At 39.2% G+C, this 21974-nt stretch overlaps 1 protein-coding gene across 2 annotated transcripts in view; it reads right to left on the reverse strand.

Moving 5' to 3' along the window:
• esrrga (estrogen-related receptor gamma a) overlaps window positions 1-21974 on the reverse strand; it is a 194216-nt gene that overhangs the window by 114184 nt on the left and 58058 nt on the right. The window contains exon 3 of one of the 2 annotated variants that reach the window (XM_061237495.1): window positions 17906-18022. In XM_061237495.1, coding sequence (XP_061093479.1) covers window positions 17906-18022 — 117 coding nt within the window. Of the gene's footprint in view, window positions 1-17905; window positions 18035-21974 lie in introns of both variants that reach the window. The other variant, XM_061237487.1, reaches the window with a different exon arrangement.

Raw genomic sequence — 21974 nt, forward strand, 5'->3', positions numbered from 1 at the left:
CCCGACTTTGTGTCCCAAGAAAAATTGATGCTGGTTTGAAGGCAAAGGGTGGTCACACTAAATATTGATTTGATTTAGATTTTTCTTCCTTTTATTCACTTTGCATTTTGTAAATTGATAAAAATGAACTATTAACATTTCTATTTTTGAAAGCATTCTTACTTTACATCATTTTTTTCACACCTGCCTAAAACTTTTGCACAGTACTCTATATTGCACTATATGGACATGCACTAGATAGGGATTACCAATTTGTGAATAGGGAGCCATTTTGGACACAGCCAAGGGAACACAGTCTACCCAATCTGGTATCAGTCGTCCCTTGTTAATTCCAAGATAATTAGCTGAAAGCATGGAATTTTGGCTTTCAATATCTGATGGATAAATAGCCTAATAATGTATTGCTTAATTTATTTTTATGCAGATAGCGCATAGTGCAAAGCTATGATCAGTTTGCCAGTAGTTTGAATTTGCGTGTCAAGGAATAAACATGGATGAAGAAACGCCATACAATAAGCCATGTGTGAACCGAAAGATACAGATTTAAAACACAGAAATTATAACGATAATACTGTAGCATTCAATTCCCTGTGGTGTTTGCATTCTTAACCCCCAGAAATTTATTTTATTTAATTTTTTATTTGACCTTTATTTATACAGGGAAGTCCCTTGAGAGCAAGCTCTCATTTTCAAGGGTGCCCTGTTTACAAAAAACATATATAAAAGATACAGGTTGCAACAGACAAGATAAGAGCAGACAAAAAACAAGCTATAAAAAACAGATAGTAATTGGTAAGACACTAAAAATCTGGTAAAACACGAGCAGTTCTCAGTCATGGTACCCACGAGGAGCACACTAAAAGAGTCTAGAGAAACAAATTGATCCAATTTTAGAGTGTCCTGGAGCCTATTCCACTTGTCCGGGGCATAGTGAGAAAAAGCAGTCTTTCCATATTCTGTCCTCACGCGCGGAATGAGCAATCTGATTTGTGACTGCGAGCGTGTTCGGCAACTCATAGAGTTGTGAATGAGGAGCGAGGATAAATACGATGGAAGTTTACCAATTAGAGCTTTATAGATGAATGGAAGGGAATGTAGCTCTCTTCGTGCAGTTAGGGACGACCAACCCAATTTTTCATACAAAACACATCGGTGAGTAAGGAAACCATCACCCGTTACAAAGCGCAGGGCACCATGATACACAGCATCAAGCAGCTACAAAATGGCAGGAGAAGCATACATATACACAATGTCACCATAATCAAAAACAGACATAATTTGGGACTGAACAATGGATTTCCAGGTTTGAAGAGAGAAACAGGATTTATTCCTGTAAAGAAAGCCAATTTTAATCCTCAGCTTCTTTATGAGATGTTCAACATGTGTGCGAAAAGAGAGCTTGGTATCCAGCCAAATACACAGGTATTTAAATGAGTCGACACAATCAATTAGTTCTCCCTGCAGAGAGTGAAGAGAAAGGCTATTATTAACAATTGACGATCGAGAGAAAAACATCCATTTAGTTTTGTTTGAGTTTAAGACTAATTTGAGATCAAGCAGAGATCGTTGGAATGTGTCGAAGGCTGACTGCAGGCTTGCAGCTGCCTGAGCTGGGGTGGGACCAAAGCAGTAAATTATTGTATCGTCCACATAATAATGAACATTAGTGTGTACAGAAGGGAAAAGAATATTATTTATATAAAGAGTGAATAAAATTGGACCAGAAATGGACCCTTGTGGGACACCCTTAACAACAGATAAAGAGCTGGATCTAAGATTGCCAGCAACAACAGACTGCTTTCTCCCAGACAAGTAGTTAGAGAACCAACTAAGAGAAAGGTCGTTCAGGCCAATGGAAGCTAACATACTTAACAAAATACCATGATCAACAGTGTCGAAGGCCTTAGAGAGGTCGACAAAGAGGGCAGCACAATGTTGGCGATTATCAAGACCATTCACAATATCATTAATGACGAGGGAAGTGGCAGTAACAGTGCTATGACCGGGTCTGAATCCTGATTGGTGTGAGTGTAGGATATTGTATGCGTCTAAAAAAGCCTGCAGCCGTTCAATTGCCAGGGTTTCTAAAACCTTAGCTAGGCAGCAGTCTAGAGATGGGACGATAATTGTTTAGGTCACTGGTGTCACCCCCTTTCAACAGGGGCACGACCTGTGCGGACTTCCAGACCGATGGGATTTCACCGGAGATAAAAGTTAGGTTAAAAATGTGAGCAAGTGGGGAGGCGACCAGGTGAGCACTGAGACGCAAAAGATATGGGGCTATGTCATCCTCACCCTTAGACTTTTTAATATTCAGATGGGAGAGTGCCATGAAGACTTCATAGTCACTAACTGGTCTAAAAGAGAATCTATTAGCAAGAGGGGAGGGGATTGAAAGGTTTTCGGCCAATGACGGGTCATGGACGTGTCCCGGCGAGACCGTATTGGCTGATAGCCTATCAAATAGAAGGCCAGAAGCTACAAAATGTTGTTTAAATGCGTCGCACATTTTTGATTTGTCTGAAATTACATTATTCTCATAGCTAATTTGAGAAATGGCCACGGATTGATTCTAATCTAAACAGCGTATTGCATGCAACATTTTACAATGATGTATTGCTTTATTTGTGTTTATATATGGAAAGCTATGCTCAGTTTGCCGGTAGCAAGTTTGAATTTGCGTGTCAACGATTAAACACGGATCCTCTGTGATCCTTAAGAAACAACATAAAGTTGCAATAAGCCATAAGTCAACACCAGAAATTCTTTGATAACTATAATACTGTAGCATTCCAATCCCTATGGCCAAATATTGCTTCTACTGTAGCTTGTCAATTGCCAGTTTAACCGTAATAATACGCCTGGTGGTGAACATGCATTTATTTGAAACTGGGCTTACAATTTCAACTTCAGAAAAAAATGATGTTATCCGTTCGCAATTTTTTAAAAACGTTTAGAACTGAGTTTCAGTCAAACATTTAAACGTTCACACCCCTAATCACATGTCATATGACAGTGGGTCTACAAGTACATTAAATGTATTTTCATATGTGCATCAGGACAGAACAGCAAATGTGAGCACTCTCATCCATAGCAGTCTGAAGTACTTGCAGGTTTGACAGTAGTTGGGCAGCAGTGCCCTTTTTCATGAGGTGCTAATGATAGAGCTGAAACGTCTGTTTCCACAAGTAAATACAGTTTTGTTGCGTAGCTTTCTAGTGAATGATGGGAGAGATAGGCTATGAAATGTATTTTAAATGACATTGGCTGTGCCTTGATACACAGCTCCAGGGTGAAGTTGCCCTGAAATTGATTTCCCGGGCAGTAATACAATACAATTAAATGTGAAACTGAGGCTTGTTTCACGAAAGTGAGGATTTTCACTTGCAGAACACAATATCTTAACAAAATGTGTTTCACAAAAATGCATCCCTTGCGAATCACAATTAAAACTGCGATAACTACAGACCTCTTGCAGAACAATTTTTTTCCGCAAATACTGAGTTTCTCCTGATCGTGCTGAAACAGAGGCAGGTTATAGAAAGATTTACGTAATCATGCCCACACCCTTTAGATTATGGAGTTAATAAAATAATTGAATGATATAGATTTCCACTGCATGAAATATTATGTTTATGCAACCTTCTTGACAGAAATGTTAAGGTCATGCTCCAGTTAGTGACTGACCTATAAATAGAGCTATACATTTCAACATGTTTAAGCAGGCTTATTCACAAAAAATAATACTTTTAAATAATGAAAATAATTTACTTCTGGAACATAAAAAAGAAAGTGCACTTTAAATAGCCTCTACTCTCTGGGATTTAGTTCAGAAAAAGCGCTGACAGCTCCATGTCACATTCAGCTTTCTTGGGCTTGTCAGACAAAGCAATGGAATAAGCAAACCTTCCATCCAGATAAAGTGACAATGTATTGTGAATACTGATTTCATTCAGTTTCCCAAGCCCCAACACAGGCATCAAGTGAAACTTCAAAAGTCCTTAGTGCAATTGATAGTTTACAAATTCTCATCATCAAGGCACCGACTGAGAACAAACACACTTTTTTGTAGAAATGGGTATGCTTTCACAATGTATACAGTTGTGTTCAAGAAAATAGCAGTACAACATCAGTAACCTGATGAACCACTGTTATTAATAGTAGCGATATTTCTGAATGGCAAATTATTTACTTGTAGATGTAGGAGTGTAATAGAAAAACAAGACACAACTGTCTTGACATGCACACTGCTTGATCTGTGTTATTGACTCATTCACTGAAAGTGTGTTCAAAATAATAGCAGTGTGGAGTTTAATTAGGGAATTCATTCATTCGGTGAAAAAACAGGTGTCATTAATTGTCCTTTATTAAGAAAGAAGGGAAGCAAATGTTTCACACATTGTTATAAAATATATTTCCTTCTGAATTGCTAAGTAAAATGGGACGTTCCAAACATTGTTCGGAGGAACAACATCATTTGATTAAAAAGTTGATTGGAGAGGGGAAAATGTATAAAGAAGTGCTGCAAATTATAGGATGATCAGCTTAAATGAGCAACTACTGTTAAAACGGATCGAAGAATAGTCAGAATGGCAAAGATTCAGCCATTCATCAGCTCCAGAAAGATCAAATATGATCTACAATTACCTGTAAGTGCTGTTCCAGTCAGAAGATCGAAGGTATCAGTTAGAAGCCCCTGTAAAGCACCATTGTTGAAAAAAGTGGCATCAGTTAAAATTTGCCATGGAACACATCGATTGGCCCAAAGAGAAATGGCGTAGCATTCTGTGGACTGATGAGAGTAAAATTGTTCTTTTCGGGTCTAGCGGTCGATGACAGTACGTCAGACGACCCCTGGGTACTGAATTAAAGCCACAGAACACTGCGAAGACAGTGAAGCACGATGGCGCAAAAATCATGATATGGGGATGTTTTTCATAGTACGGTGTTGGGCTTGTATACCAGGGATCATGGATCAGTTTGAATACATCAAAATACCTAAAGAGATTATGTTACCGTATGCCGAAGAGGAAATTCCCCTGAACAAGACAACGACCACAAACACACGAGTAAGCGAGCAACATCTTGGTTCCAGACAAAAAGGATTGAGGAAATGGAGTGGCCAGCACAATCCCCTGACCTCAACCCCAGAAAAGTTGTGGGCTGACATTAAAAATGCAGTTTCTGAAGCAAAACCTAAAAATTGTGGAATGTAGTTTGTTCATCCTGGGCTGTTTCTGTTTCTGCTTCCTGTTTCTCGGTGCATGGCTGAAATACATGTTTCTCAAGTTGGTTGACTGCTGCAGATGTGCAGCAGTTATCAAAAACAATGGTTATGCAACTAAATATTAGTTCAGTAATTTAGAGTGAAGTTAAGTCTTTAAAAAATATTCAGTTTATACAGTTTGAAGAGAGTCTGAAGAGAAAAATGTTGACACTGCCATTTTTTTTTTAACAGATTAATATTCCTTTTCTTTGCTTCCTGTAAAAGAATAACGCAGACTTGATAAAATGTGCTAATGCTTTGATTTGAAATTGAATGTGTAATGTTTCCACTACATTTGAAATATTGAAAAAAATTAAACATTTGCATTTCATTCACTTTTTTCAACACACTGCTATTTATTTGAACACAACTGTACATTGCCCATTATAGGTAAAGTTGGCTAAATAGACAAACGTAGCTTATTTTATCCATACAAACTCTTCCCTGGCAGTGTTACAAGAAGGCTGAAGCTATGAATTACTATGACTGGGCTTACTTGGTCTTGTGCTGCACAAACACTGCTGCTGCTCCCACTGTCTGTAGTGCCAAAGTTTATAAAATATGAAAAAGAGAAATGTTGATGGGGAAAATAGGCACACTGGAGGTTTACCTACTGAAATATGTTCTGAGGGCAGAAGTAAATGTGATTGGTTCTCCCAGGCACCCAATCAAAAGAAAGAGGAGGTGGGGTCAGGAGGAAGTATTCAACATGCCTGAACGACTGCCTCGTATAGCGAAGAGGCCGCCTTGGCTCCCAACAGATTTAGTGCGGTGGTTACAGCGATAGTCTCTCATGTAGGAAATCTGGATTCAAGGCTTGGCTGTTCCCTTTCCTTTTCTCTTTGTTTCAAACTCTTTTTAACCCTAAAAAGCACTAGACTGGTCCCTGAAGCGTATATAACAGGTGAGAAATTGTCTGAGTCCGAGGTGGGATTTGAACCCCGGCCTCTCACTTGTCCAAATATTTGTTGAATGAACGCGTTAGCAGTCAGCTAAAGACGAACTCGCCTCTAGCCAAGGGCAACAACGTTCTTTTGAATTTGAGGGTTACGTCATCGGGGAGTGTTGTCACGATAACCTGCTACCAGCCTCCCTAAATCCCCATTGTAAAACGTTGAAAAAGGTTCACTGACATGTTGACTCAACCTCTGCCTGTGTTTATAGTCCTTAAATTCGGTTTCAAAATACGCAGTTAATTGGCCGTCACTCTGTGCCAAAACATTATACAGCTGTACAATAATTCAAGCTCATTGGTTGAAAATTGGTTCTAATTGCCACAGCCAATGGCATGGAGGCTTATTCTGATTGTTCGCATGTATCTGCCGAAATTGCACTCCAGACAAGCTATCACTGAAACTCTATATACTATTGCTTATTATCCAAGTGAAGACTACATATCTAGTTATAAAACAATACCAGTTCACAATCGGTAGCGACAAGCAAATTAGCCATTTAGGATATTTGTAAATTCGGCAAGCTAATATGCTTGTTGCTACCGTTGCCAAACTGTTGGCTGAAATAAAAACAGAGCTGCTCACATTTTTAGTCATCATATATTAAGTTTGTTATTAAATACTTTTCTACTACCTTCTATTTGTAATATATAACACGCATGTATCTTTTTTTCATAATTTCTTCTATTTAACACTTTCTGTCTTATTCTGTCTAACTCAGGATGTGGAAACGTGCAATAGCTATAATCTCTGTATGCAGAACATGGTATAAACTGGCAGCAATGATGCTATGTCTCTTGGCATTGTCCCTACTCAAATAAACATTACATTAATAAATAATAATACTGGTGTTCATGATGACATCTATCTTAACAGATGCTCCAGGACCTGTAGAATCTTTCATATTTCAAAAAATAAAGACCACCCGCCATATAAAAAAATGCATGGCATCTCATCCTACATCAGTTTCACCCTTCTTCCCTCCATTGGAATTACATGGTACTGCATGTGGTGAAACTTTAAACTCCAAAACTCATTTATGTTTTGCTGCCAGTGCTCCAGGGGTACTATTTAAGATCAATGGCACAATTAATATGAAAAAGTACCACAAAATATTGGCAGAGAATCTGCTAGGAAGCTTGGACTTGGCCATAGGTAGATTGTCCAGTAGGAAATCCACTCAGAAATGGTTAAAGGTACAATAGGTCATTTCGGAAGAGAGGAATAGCAGCAACAAACACCTTCGAACCACAACACTGTTTATCCCTCCCCCTTTTCTGTAAAAACGCTGATGTTGACACACCATTGGCTTTGGCACTTAGAACCAATTTTCAACCAAAGGTCTTGAATTATTGTACAGTTATACAATGTTTTGGTACAGTGTCGGGCCGTCAACTGTATATTTTAAAACCTGAATTTAACGATTATAAACACAGGCAGAGGGCGATTCAACATGTCAGTGAGCCTTTTTCAATGATAGGAAGGGATTTACAATGGTCTTGTATCAATGTTTTAACACAAAAATCTTACCTATTGTACCTTTAAGTGAAAACAACATGCATGTTCTACAAAAGCCATCTCAGTCTCTCAACCTGTGGTCTGAACTATAGACGGGGGTCCATACGCGCAAACCCAAGGACATCAATGATGTCCTTGCCAGGAGTGTTTGCACAAAGTATTACACCAGGGGTGCCAATAATTGTGGAACCTGTTTGTTGGAAATACATTTTTAATAAAAAAAAAAAAAAAATCCTTAATAACTACATTGTTTTTTTAGTATTTTGTGTGCATATTTATCACGGGTGCCAATAGTTCTTGAGCCCACTGTATGTGTGTATGTGTATCTGTATACATGCCAGTATGTGTGTGTGTAATATTTTCAAACAATATGCTAATTATTCATTAAGTCTCAGTTTTACATTTCTTAAAATATTACTAGCTGTAAATTTATAAATGGTAAATGTAGGTATCCAGTATAAAATATCTGTAATGACTTGGCTCATTGTATTTAAAGTTTTATAACTCTACAGTAGATCCTCACCATGGTCACATTCTGTTATATTGTACAACATGCTTACACTCGAGTGTACACAGTCAAAAAACAAGAATCAAGTCAGAAAACTGTCTTTTTGTGCGTAATAATAATATGTTGGTGCATAGTCATATGGCAGAATGCATAAAACCAGAGCACTATTTAATATACTGAAACCTCAAACAGTCATCTCAATAGATTCTCATTTTTAAGCAACATGCTAAATATTAATTGAGTCTTTGGTAAACATTTTTAGAATATGTTAAGCTGTAAATTAACAAAGACATTGCCTGTGACATTAATTTTAGTACAGTGATCATATAGCCACACCAGCCTATAGGCTTCTTGGCTATAGGCTTCAGTTGCAAAAAGTGAATACTTTATAATGCCACTGTAAATAGTCCCCCTGTAGACTGTTTAAGTCCACCAGCTGTGAGCTAGACTTCATTCAGGTCCACTCTTGGTTATTTAAAGAAAAAAAACATTAAAAGTTAAGTCTCAAGAAACAGCATGAAAAATGTTCTGTGTCTGTTTTGTTTTTAAATAATGTCCAGAAATTATTGTCCTGGTCTTGACAGTCCCCTCTCATAGAAACATAGATGTTCGTGTGTGTGTGTGTCTATGCGTGTTTGTGCTCTCAAAAGGATGGGTATGTCTTCCCACCGTGCCCACTTTCATAAGAGGAAGACTAGCTGCTATGGCAAGCTGTGCCTCCCCAGAGAGACAACCTAACTTTGCAAGCCTCTGCTGTCAGAATCCAAATTCCTCCCTTTATTAGGACAGCTAGAGCTGCACAGTGCTCAATAACTAGGGAGTGTTAATTGCCTGCCTCAGGAATTAGATGTTACATATTCGTAAGTGTATCACATCAATGCCAAAAGGATGGTGCCCCCACCTCCTTCTTTATCTTGTCCCCAATCCCCACACAGACTATGAATGAATTATAAAGAGAAAATGTATTCTAACTATAATACTGTATGGTGGACTGGATGAGAATGAGGTAGAATTATGTATGACAAAATGCATTACATTAATGAATACAAGCTTATAAACATTGGACCTCAGTTCTTTCTCAGCACAACCACAATAATTTCCCCATCAAGTCTTCTGCGAAGATTGGTCAAAAGAAGCCGATATCTTAGTCACATTATTATCTTTGTTTTGACCAAATTACGTGGTTGCCCGTGTTTTAGCCACAGTCTATGGTTTTAGCACATAAAATTGGCCTTAAAATGTACTTTACAAACATTGTGAGTGTCTGTTACAATGTCTGCTATAATCGGAATACATAACTTGAAATATGTATTTGAAAACATACAAATAATATCACATATTAATAAGTTTTCATAACTAAGCCAGCTGCAATGTCAGTTAGATCATGCAGTTGATCCTCTCATGCCTACCACACAGCTTAGCTAGTAGTGTTCTTGTATATTTAGCTATATTGAACTGAATGAAAGTCAGATATGAAAAGTGGCTGGGGGCACTGATGTGGGGGCAGCCTCCCCACTAATGGGTAAGCAGGTTACAACTGTTACTATTCTTATTATTACATTAGTAGGACTATAGTATACTATACTAATACTATATTTACAATAATTGTCAACAGCAGTCATATATCGAGGGCATCTTCTACCATATAAAGGCCAATGTAATGTAACAGTATAATTTGAGAACAGATGGTGCACGTTGTTTAAAAGCTACCTTTGGGAAGTAAGGAGCTCTAGGTTGAGTTAAGCTGGACCCGGTTGTAAGACATCAGTTGAGCCTAGGTGAACATCAGGTGGTTGCTGACTTTCCTAAAGTCAAGTGGTATACGTGGTCGTTGGAGTATTGCTCCTCTCAGAGGAGAGGTTTGCAAACTCGCCAAAAAAAAGGGTTCCGTGACTGAGGCCTCCATCTCTGTATAAGTATTCCTGCTTCATCATTTGAATTAGAGAGTTAATGTGTTTCATAGGCAGCACGGATGGTGCAGTGGGTAGCACTGCCGCCTCACAGCAAGGAGGTCCTGGGTTCGAATCCCCATCGGCCGGGGCCTCTCTGTGCGGAGTTTGCATGTTCTCCCCATGTCTGCGTGGGTTTCCTCCCACAGTCCAAAGACATGCAGGTTAGGCTGATTGGAGAGTCTAAATTGCCCGTAGGTATGAGTGTGTGAATGAATGGTGTGTGTGCCCTGCGATGGACTGGCGACCTGTCCAGGGTGTATTCCTGCCTTTCGCCCAATGTATGCTGGGATAGGCTCCAGCCCCCTGCGACCCTATTCAGGATAAGCGGGTTCAGATAATGGATGGATGGATGTGTTTCATGTATTCCCGTCTCTGTTTCAGTGAATTTGTCATTTTCCTGCTTTGTCAGTGAATTTAAGATGGATGTCTTGTTTGTATTTTTGTTTTCACTTTGTCGTTATCAGTCCTCGGTAGGCTATGCAGTAGCTGGGAGTCCGCATAGTTCTCTCCTGTGCTCGGTTTGCATACCCACGGCTAGGGTTGCCACACGCCATTATCCATTCAGAAAAGTGCTCTCTTTTTGCCCAGTCTGAGTTGTAGTTGTATATCATTTTTTTTTTTTTGCTGGTTGTTTGTCTGATTTTGTTCTCTCGTCATCCTCATCCGTCTCTCTGTCCATTTTATAAAACCGGCAAAATAAATCAGAAGTGTGAGGCAATTACCTCTAGGCTAGTAGCTAGCTGAACTTTCCTACGGTGGGGTCGTTGAAGTGAATGCATGCACCAGACTGACAGCCGGTGCAGGAGTTGCTAGGTGATAAGGTCAATTTTCGTACTTCTTGTCACGTTTCATGCTTGTCATGTCATGTTTCATATTTAGCTATTGTCTTTATTTTATTTTCATGTCATGTATTATGTTAGTCTAGTCTCACCACGTTTTTATGTTTTATTTCTTGTTACGTTTCATTTTCATGTCATATTACGTTTCAGGTTTAGTTTTTGTTACAGTGTATTTTCTTGTCATGTCACGTTATATTGTTTATTCATGTCACAGTTTGCAAACTTGTTATGTCACGATTTATGTTTGTTTCATGTTATGTTGTTCCGTTTATTGATTAGCATCCACTTTTTCATCTCTTTCCGCAAACCTTGCGTTCATGCTTTCTGTCTCCCTTGCTGTCACTCACGCTTCCCAAACTGTTTCCCAGTGTCTTCTTACTAATCTACTAACGTTAGATCAGGATTGGGTAATACTAACATTCTTACCATGTGTTCATGTTTACCATACGTTTCTTGTGCATGTCATTTACTAATTTACTAACACTAGGGCAGGATAGGTTTATTACTAACGACTTGTCAATCCTCCACACCTGATTTCCATTCGCATGCTACTCTCAAGCTAATTGTCTGCACCTGTCTACACCTGCATATAAGCTCAGTGTTCATGTCATGTCTTTGTGAAATTGTTGCCTCTGCTTGAGCGGTTGGCCAAGCCATTGTCTGCCTGTTGTGAGCAAAACCTGTTTATTGCCTGTACCATGAACTCTTGCCTGCTGTCTTTGTGCTTTTGCCCCACGGAGCAGACTTCGGCCTTGACTCTTGCACCGTCTTCGACCCTCAAGCCTGCCTACCGTCCATCTGCACTACTGCCCCGCTGACAGCTTTCCTGGTTACTGGCCTTTTCAGTGTACCGATTTCAAGACTGCCTTCTCCCTCGGTAATGTACTTTGGTTTTGGCTGGATTAACTGTGTATGAACGTTGCTTGTTTACTATTAAGGCAAGAGGCGGAGTTTCCCTGCCACTTATGGTTTCCTTGCTCAAATCAGATTAGACTCACAACCGTTTTGTACAGGTAGTTCTTTGGGTTGGCTGAGGGCCAGGTAATTATGCATTCCCTTTCTTATTTTCCCTTTCCTCATTCTATAGGACAATTATCAGATGAAAAATGTAAACGGTAAGAAATCTTGGATTCACAAACCATTGACTTGTATTAAAACAAAAATAAAAATTTTCCAGTCCATTTTTCTACATTTCAGACAATGTTTCAACATGCCCTAGAGCTGTTTAAACATGCCTGTGTAACAGTTTCTCTCCCGCTACTTTCAACTGAACTGTAATCGCCAGGAATTGCCTCAAACTGTACCGATGGTCTATAGTCATAGCAAAGACGGGCATCTTTCTGGATGGAAAATATTTGCTGTAATATGTGTTTATATTTTTGAATTAAGCAAAAACCTAAAAGTGTTATTCCCCAGGCTCTCCTGAAGGAAATTCTCTGGAAAACAAACCCATGATGAAGTTTCTTCAGAAATATTGGAAGTTTAAAGTAGCAATATGTAAGCTTCTCATTTTTGATTGTTTTAGTGACATCTGCATTGGTCGGTGAAAGCATCCCGAGTAACCCTGGGGGCTACATCACAAAGCAGGATTACTGAATTAGCTGGATAAATTCACTAAGTAACACCCGGAGCCCTTCCAAAATCTGAATTAAATAGAACTACATTTTGACTTGCGAGTGGGTACAGGCATGGCAACTTTTGACTACTGGAAAGCGTGCAATTCAGATCGCAAAATAAATGATAAGCGGGTTAAGATAATGGATGGATGGATGTCTAGGCTATTACAATATTCATATTTGTGATGTAAATCTATGTCAAAAGGAAACCCTCTGGTTTCTCGGCAGGTTACTGTCAGTGCAGCTTCGACTTTTAACTAAAAATCCCAGAGTCTTCCTTGAAGGTAAAAACCTGCCTGTGGCAGCTTATTGCTTGTCTTCGCTTGTTAGCTAGGAAGTGCAAGTAAATACTTCAACAGAGTTGCCAACATTGGTCAACTGGCTGGAGTGAGATTTTTATGACATGGTAGGTGCGCCACAACTACAGTGGGCTCCAGAATTTGGCACCCTTGATAAAAATGAAGCCGCAAGACTGTATTTAGTAAACAACAGATATTAATCTGTATGCTATGTTCAAACATATAGGAAAACTATATACTTTTATTCCAATACATTTCCTGGTTTCTTTTTTTTATTTATTATTAGGCCAAGTTTCCTAAATTATTGGCATCCCTGCTTTAATGCTGTACTTTGTTCAAACACCCTTAGCAAAGATGACAGCCATCAGTATTTTCCTATAATTTGTGATAAGGTTAGATAACACATTCGGAGGGATTTTTCACTATTCCACCATAACTTTTCAGAATCCTTGATACCTTTGGGTTTGCACCCCCCTCGTCATTTCAGGCCACAGTTTTTTGATGGGATTTAAGTCTAGAGACAACATGGATGTTGTTTTCACCTAACCATATCTGTGTGGATTTTGATTGTATGTTTGGATTCATTGTCCTGCTGGACAATCTACCTATGACTTCCTAGCAGAGACATTAATCAGAGAGATAGATTAAGTGAAATTGGATCACTTTATTTTCATTACTTGTTGTAATTGTTTGGGCTGGCAAATTTGGCTCCTATGGTTTTCAGAAAAAATAGATGACTTAATAAAACCATTGAAACATGAGACTAACTGTATTGAAATAAAAATGGTTTTCCCAGTGTCCCATAACATGTATATTTCTGTGTTTATTATATACCACATTTATTCTTCATTTTATTTCAATACTTCTGGTGCCCACTGTAATTGTTTATTATTGTTGCATGATTAGTGCAACTATGATTGTACAGAGGCAATAAGGTAAGCTTCATGATTGTTTCTTCTTCCCTACAGTAGGACAACTGAGAACTCAGATAATCAGTAATAATATCAGTGTTATACCAAACTGTTATATCACATTAAGAAGTCTTCTCCTCCTCTGACCATTCTCTCATTTGTACTTCCTCTTCACCTATTCATCTATTTTTGCATCCTCATCACTTTGCACTGCTTTGTTTCTGTTTATTTCCTGCTCTTCCTTGGCAGTTTTGCTTTCTATTCCATTTCTGTCATTTGCTCCTTCTCTCTTCCCTTAAAATACTTTTAACAAACTCATCTGGAGACGTAATCACCTTTAAACTTTTTCTTGTCTGAGTTAGTTATCAGGTAGCGGCGAACTTGCTAAATCATAGATGTTATTGCACCGTTTTAATAATCTACTGTCACTTTGTGAACATGATCAGCATCCCAAAATTATACGACCTAGCAAGCCATCACTGAGAACGTCTAAACTGTAAGTTTACAGGGCACCACATTCACGTAGGGCACCAAGTCAGTTTGAGGAGAGAGAAGAATAAAAAAAAAAACATATTTTATTAAAAAATTTTATGAAGGAAACATAATAATGAAATGCGCATTTAACTCACTATTTTCTCAAAATAATAAAAGTGAAGCATGAGGTGCTCCCACCACCATTCTCCAATTGTATTTCCATATGCTGTAACAACTGTCAATCATAATCTTTGAGAGTTGCATGAAGAGTTTTGAAAAATTCTACTCAGTTTTGAAAAATGCTTGTTAGCAATTGTAAAAAAAAAAAAAACTGTAAGAACAAAAGTAAAAAGAATTTCAGAAACGTTTTGTGAATGAGGCCAGTCAGTCAAAAAGGCATCCCATATAAACACGCACAAATCCATATTACTTTTTTTCTTTTTTTCTTTCTTTCTGTTAATGGAGCTCCATTAACACAAACTCAGTTAGGACTGAGATGTTAATGGGGTAGTAGCCCTAGTCACTCAGTTACCTGTAAAAAGGTCTGACTGTAGTGCAACTGTTTGCTCTGGTTCTGGCCCTGTCACTGGATGTAATTTTACAGCTGGGTGGCTTGAGGTACGGGGACATGAAGCAACTTGCCCTGAGGTCAGGCAGAATACCAGCAGCTGAGTTAAGAATGGAAAACATCAATTTCCCATCTGTGAGTGTAGGTGTGCATTTGAAGTGTGTGCATTTGTGCACACATGTAAGTGTATGTGTGGGTGTCTGCATGTAAAAAAAGTGCATTTGTTAATGTATATGTGCATCTTTATGAATGTGAATGCACTCCTTGTATATACAGTAAATATATAAATAGGAATGAGGTGTTATGGCAGTGGCCCAGGCTACCTGTGCCCCCAATAGAAGTAGGATTGCTAACTAGACTGATCTGTTAACTCCTTTATCTTTCCTTTGTCCCTCCTTCACTCTCCAGTCCTCTCCTGCCCTCCTTTCCTGTCCTGTTATAAGCCTGCCATTAAAAAAGCACCAAGACTGTAGTGGTCAGAAGAAAAATGGTTCTTTGAGGGGATTTGAAGCAGCCATTTGGTAGTGGAGCCAAGGTTATGTTTCTGATCATGAGGCAGGGACTGGGTTTATCACCAAAGAGGGGTGCGTTTTGAGACCCCTCCCCCATCACCCAACCTACAGTTCATTCTGAGACAGGAGAGCTGATATGATCCCATGCACAGTCAGTGGGACCCCTGTGGGGTACACCCTTAGCTGTGTGATTTAAGTTCTGGGGGCAGCCTGTATCATCTGGATTACAGAGAGCTCCCCCACACCCCTTCTCCCTTCAGTGACAGAGCTGACCCAAAGAAGATCTACCCCTGCAGCAACCCCTCTACCAACTAACAACCCCCCATTCCGCACCCCCCCAGTGGAAATACCCCACCTCTACTCCCATTAGGAGTTCATTCCTGAAAATGACAACGTGGATAAGTTATCTCCCATTACAATGAAGCCAATCGCGCAATTAATGCTGGCTGACATCTGCAGAAATACTCAAACAATAAAGTGTGGAGCATTTACAGTATATTCAGTTCAGAAGAGCTGGGCATTGCACCAAACGTTCAGTGATATTGCTGTAAATATAAATACTTCAAAGAAAGGAAGCCTTGTATGTTTGAAACCTATAATGTTACAGCAAATATATATAAATAATTATAGCTAATAGCCATGAGGTAGAATTGTGTGTCCAAGCATTTTTTCATATTTCTTTTAGCGTACATGATAGGAAAATAGGAAAATTGATTAATCAATTTACCAAATGACCCTTATTCATATGTAGAGTGGGACCACTGTATTAAATCCAAGCATTTACAACAAATGGTGGTGCCATTTTGATATATGTGCATATGGGTGGCTTGGAGCAAGAACAAAAGACTGCTATTTGTCTGGGAACTCATGGGAAAAGATGCCATATGAAACACTGTGAAACATCCTTCAGCCCTTTCTCAAACCAACTCTCATCTTATCAGTTATGTACCCATCATCCTGACCTGGTGTATAGGAAAATCTTGCAACACACAGGTAAATGTACACTGAAGAACACGACTGGGGCAAAACAATGCTGATCCTGTGATGCTGTTAATGTGAAATGAACCAAATGCATAAGCATAGCCAATGCACATACAGTACATACCAATGCATACATATGCACGTACACTTACTTACATACACACACACACACATGCATGAACACAAACACACAAACAAACAAACACACACACACAGACACACACACACACACACATACATACATTCTAAACATGTATTATATATGACAAGTGGGTTTTGCTTGTGGTTTGACTCCTTCTGCATTGTTTTCATATAATTTGACCTGACTGGTGAGGTCTTCATTCAGCTCCTTTGCTGGAGGCTGGGTTGTTCACATGTGTATATAAAAATGACTTCCAGAGAATAGGGAGCTTAAAAGAGGAAGGAAGGAGATACCTCCTGGCAATGTGCCTGAGGTCTATATTGAGACAATAAGGGCTGTCACAGTCGCTTTGAGCTGGAGGCATCATTTCTTAACTGACCAACAGCAAAAACCTGACAAACGTCTCATCCAGCATTTTACTTAGAACACATTCTGTGCTCAGGTTATGATAGAAACCATTTCTGATGCACACACAATGTTTCCTTTTCCATAATTGTGACAAAAGTAAACCCTTTATACTGATACGGACAGATGCCATTTGCTCAAAATAATGCAAAACCTTATGGAGTTGTAATGACTGGTGCAATTTTCACCTCATAATAAAAGATGAATGGATGCTCCTAGAACTATCTATTGTGACTATTCTTTGACGTGGATTTACATCTCCTTTCCAGGCATCCCACCTCTCCCGGAAGGTCCGGGAGTCTCCCGGGATTTGTTACCTGGTCTCTGATACCCACGAGTGGGCAGAAGTCTCACGTGAAACGGCAATCTGCACCACAGGCGGAAGTGAAGTTTAGAAATATGTATTATCCTTTTGTGAACTGCCAGACAGTGACAAATTAAGGAACCAAAAATGTAGGGGAGACCCCTTGGTTGCATACTGTGCAGAACCTCCGCCCTCCAAGGTTGTTAACTATGCAGCAATCACTCCCCCCATTCCACACTGTGCAGCACCCCCATCCCTGCTCCATTGGTCTCCTTGAAATATTCTTCACATGGGTGGGATGTCTGCATTTAAAATGGAAAAATGGAAGTAGACATATGCCTACTAACTCTTTATGTATCAGAATGTACACGTTTATATCTTCCTCTCCTGGGATTATTGTAAAAGAGGCTGGCTTGATAGCTTGCCTGCTATGGGAAGTGGGGGGGGGGGGGGGGGGTATTTTGGGCAGCATTGAGTGGAGCCAGTGGCTTGGTGCCCTAGGCTGCCTCCAAGATCAATTTTGACCTTGACTTTCCTCTTTTCTGTTTTTTGCTTCCCTTCTCTCTCTCTCCATTTGGGTGCAGGGTGGACTGGGGAATAGGAAATATGTCATTAAATAAAAGAAGAAAGAAGAAAACAGAGTGATGCTTCTCTTACCTTCCCGCATCATGCCCACCGTTAGACACTTCATAAAGCGGCAGGCCTGGCAGGACTTGCGTCTACGCTTGGTGATCTCACATTCATTGGTGGCTGGACAGCTGTACTCGATGTTTCCTGTGGCAAGGCATGTAGAGAGAAGAAAAAAATAGTGTTTCATACCCGTAGTTGCTCAGGATAGCTGCATGGCAATGTGATCTACATTGTGTTACTACCAAATTACGCAGTGACTTCATGCTGTACAATCACTGTTATTTCTTCCCTTCTGTCAGCATCTGTCATATTTTAATATCGTAATAAATATTTAATAAATGTAGTGGTTAACTGGGTTATTTGAATAATTGCCTTTGTGGTTGCATTTTGAACTCAACAACATTTTTGCATTGTAACATTTTTTGTTTTTTTGGCACTTCATTTTTACCTAAATTAGGAAAATAAAGGGCTAAATAAATCTCACAATTTTCTAAAGTGAAACAAGTGCTAAAAAACATATTTTCTGGTATTTTATTGAATTAATTGTGCCAATGATCTGAAATAGTGCCCCTGGCAGCAAAATACAGTCAGGTCCATAAATATTGGGACATCAACACAATTCTCACCTTTCTGGCTCTATACACCACCACAATGGATTTGAAATGAAACGAACAAGATGTGCTTTAACTGCAGACGTTCAGCTTTAATTTGAGGGTATTTACATCCAAATCAGGTGAACGGTGTAGGAATTACAACAGTTTGTATATGTGCCTCCCACTTTTTAAGGGACCAAAAGTAATGGGACAAACTAACAATCATAAATCAAACTTTCACTTTTTAATACTTGGTTGCAAATCCTTTGCAGTCAATTACAGCCTGAAGTCTGGAACGCGTAGACATCACCAGACGTTGGGTTTCATCCCTGGTGATGCTCTGCCAGGACTCTACTGCAACTGTCTTCAGTTCCTGCTTGTTCTTGGGGCATTTTCCCTTCAGTTTTGTCTTCAGCAAGTGAAATGCATGTTCAATCGGATTCAGGTCAGGTGATTGGCCATTGCATAACATTCCACTTCTTTGCCTTAAAAAACTCTTTGGTTGCTTTCGCAGTATGCTTCGGGTCATTGTCCATCTGCACTGTGAAGCGCCGTCCAATGAGTTCTGAAGCATTTGGCTGAATATAAGCAGATAATATTGCCCGAAACAGTTCAGAATTCATCCTGCTGCTTTTGTCAGCAGTCACATCATCAATAAATACAAGGGAACCAGTTCCATTGGCAGTCATACATGCCCACGCCATGACACTACCACCACCATGCTTCACTGATGAGGTGGTATGTTTTGGATCATGAGCAGTTCTTTTGGTGTTGCTGAGCTCACCGGTCTTTCTTTCTTTTTAAGAATGTTCCAAACAGTTGATTTGGCCACACCTAATGTTTTTGCTATCTCTCTGATGGGTTTGTTTTGATTTTTCAGCCTAATGATGGCTTGCTTCACTGATAGTGACAGCTCTTTGGATCTCATATTGACATATTGAGTTGACAGCAACAGATTGCAAATGCAAATAGCACACTTGAAATGAACTCTAGACCTTGTATTTGCTCCTTGTAAATGAGGTAATGAGGGAATAACACACACCTGGTCATGGAACAGCTGAGCAGCCAATTGTCCCATTACTTTTGGTCCCTTAAAAAGTGGGAGGCACATATAGAATGTAAATACCCTCAAATTAAAGCTGAAAGTCTGCAGTTAAAGCATATCTTGTTTGTTTCATTTCAAATCCATTGTGGTGGTGTATAGAGCCAAAAAGAGGAGAATTGTGTCGATGTCCCAATATTTATGGACCTGACTGTATGTCCAAAACATCAATGACCCACCTCCATATTTGACAGTATGTATGAGGTGCTTTTCACTATATGCATTCCTCTTTTACTACCAAACATGTTGAAGGTGTATATGGCCATATCAAAACACTTAACACTCTCTTCCAGCCATAATTCCAGTCTTGTTTATTGTGCTCAGTAAGGGGTGTATTCGTGCCAACCTTCCAAAGAGTTGGAGGTGCCATTTTATGGATCTTTTTGAGACTTAGAGACCCCAAGATGCAACCAATCCCTGCAATTCTTAAACTGTGATCGTTGGGTTCTTTATGGCCTCCGTCAACATCTTCCTCACTGTACATGGGGACACTGAACAAGATGCACTTCCTGGCAAGACTGCAACCATTCCATATCTTTCTATTATTGCCCTTACAGTGCTAAGTGGTATGTTTAACCATTTTGGCGGCCTGTAGGGTAGTGGTTAAGGTAAATGACTGGGACACGCAAGGTCGGTGGTTCTAATCCCAGTGTAGCCACAATAAGATCCGCACAGCCGTCGGGCCCTTGAGCAAGGCCCTTAACCCTGTGTTGCTCCAGGGGAGGATTTTCTCCTGCTTAGTCTAATCACTTGTACGTCACTCTGGATAAGTGTGTCTGCCAAATGCCAATAATGTAATATAATTTTGGTATTCTGTTTCGGTGTTTTTTTTTTGTTTCGTTTTTTACCCATTACCAGAGTTCTTTGGCTTTTCCCATGCTTATGGATGACAAAGAGACTTTGCATGGTTTCTATGTAATTTGTATACTCTAGTAGTTCCTCTAGACTGATATTAACTAAGTAAAATTGTATTGCCAATTTCACTTTGTTTGACTTTATTTACAATGATTATTTGGGGTTCCAATAAATAGTACCTATGGTTTTTAGAATAAATTAGATTACTTAATAAAAAACATTGAAACATGATAGTATTGGAATAAAGGTACAGGTATATAGTTTCCCCATATGTTTTAACATAACATGCAGATTATAATCTGTGTTGTTTATTATATTTAGCATTTCTTATTCATTTTTATTAAGGGTGCCAATAATTCTGGAGCCCACTATACATTTCCTGAATCATACAATCCTTGACCACAAGTGTGCAAAATCTAAGGTTGATATGCAGAACTAATAAAGATCTATGAAGCAAAATGTAAGTGTACCCGGGCCAGGGGCACCAGAATCATTTCAGAAGTCGGGGGCCATATCTAATGCCAAAAGTAATATAAAAATACTAAATATAATGGCAGAAAACCCCGACTTTGCTTGCACTGCAGTATCATTCCAGCAAAGCCAGCTAGCTTGTGCATGTGGAATTACAAACCTTTCTTTGCTCAATTAGCCTAAACTAGCATTATGAGTTAACAGGAAAGTAACTACTGACTGTCGAGTTGCAGCAAGCAATAGCCACAGTATAATATTATGTGTTCAGTCAGCAGCACATAATCATCTAACCCAAAGTCATATCTAGAAAAAAAAAAAAAAAAAAAACACCTGCTACTTCATCATCGCATTCCTCACCAAAATGATTTAGCATAGATGACTAGTTGTTATTAATACCATAGATAAAGTACGGGTGCACCTTGATTGCATTTAGGCAAGGGTTTCTCAAACTTTTTTACCCCACGACCCCATTTAATGGGTGGGAAAAAAATCGCGACCCCATACATAAATTATTGTGCGATTTCAACTCTGAAACATATATTGGTGGTCTATTTCCAAAATAGTAGCAAATGCATTCACGTGCTATGCCTTTATGAAAAACAAATAAAACAGACTTAATGGTAGCAAATACAGTACATTCACAGGCTATATCTTTATGAAAAATGATTTAATGGGATGGATGTGCTTGGAGTGCTGAACACAGTTCATCAATGCGTAGCTGCGTTGGGCTGAGAAAGAGGCGGAGATCCCCTTCAACTGTCAGACGCGATCTATATTTATTTTTAATTAAAGTCAATGCCTTGTAAAACTTTTTGTTTCCTCAGAAAGAAATCTAGCGGCTTTGCTTCAAATGCGCTGTTTTTAGTTTTCAAGTGACATTGCATTTTATACGGCTTAAAGCTCTCGTTAGCTTGAACTTCCCCACACACGACACATTGTGGTCTTGGGTCCTCCTCATGTCCGGTCCATAGGCAAGGAACTTATTTTATTCCTTTTTGTTTTATTTGTATTTTTGTAATTTTCTCCTGGTCTTTTGCCAGAATTTGACTCAACTCCAGCACCATAACAAACGTGT

Source organism: Conger conger, chromosome 1, assembly GCF_963514075.1.
Source record: "Conger conger chromosome 1, fConCon1.1, whole genome shotgun sequence".
In the NCBI taxonomy this organism is placed as follows: domain Eukaryota; kingdom Metazoa; phylum Chordata; class Actinopteri; order Anguilliformes; family Congridae; genus Conger; species Conger conger.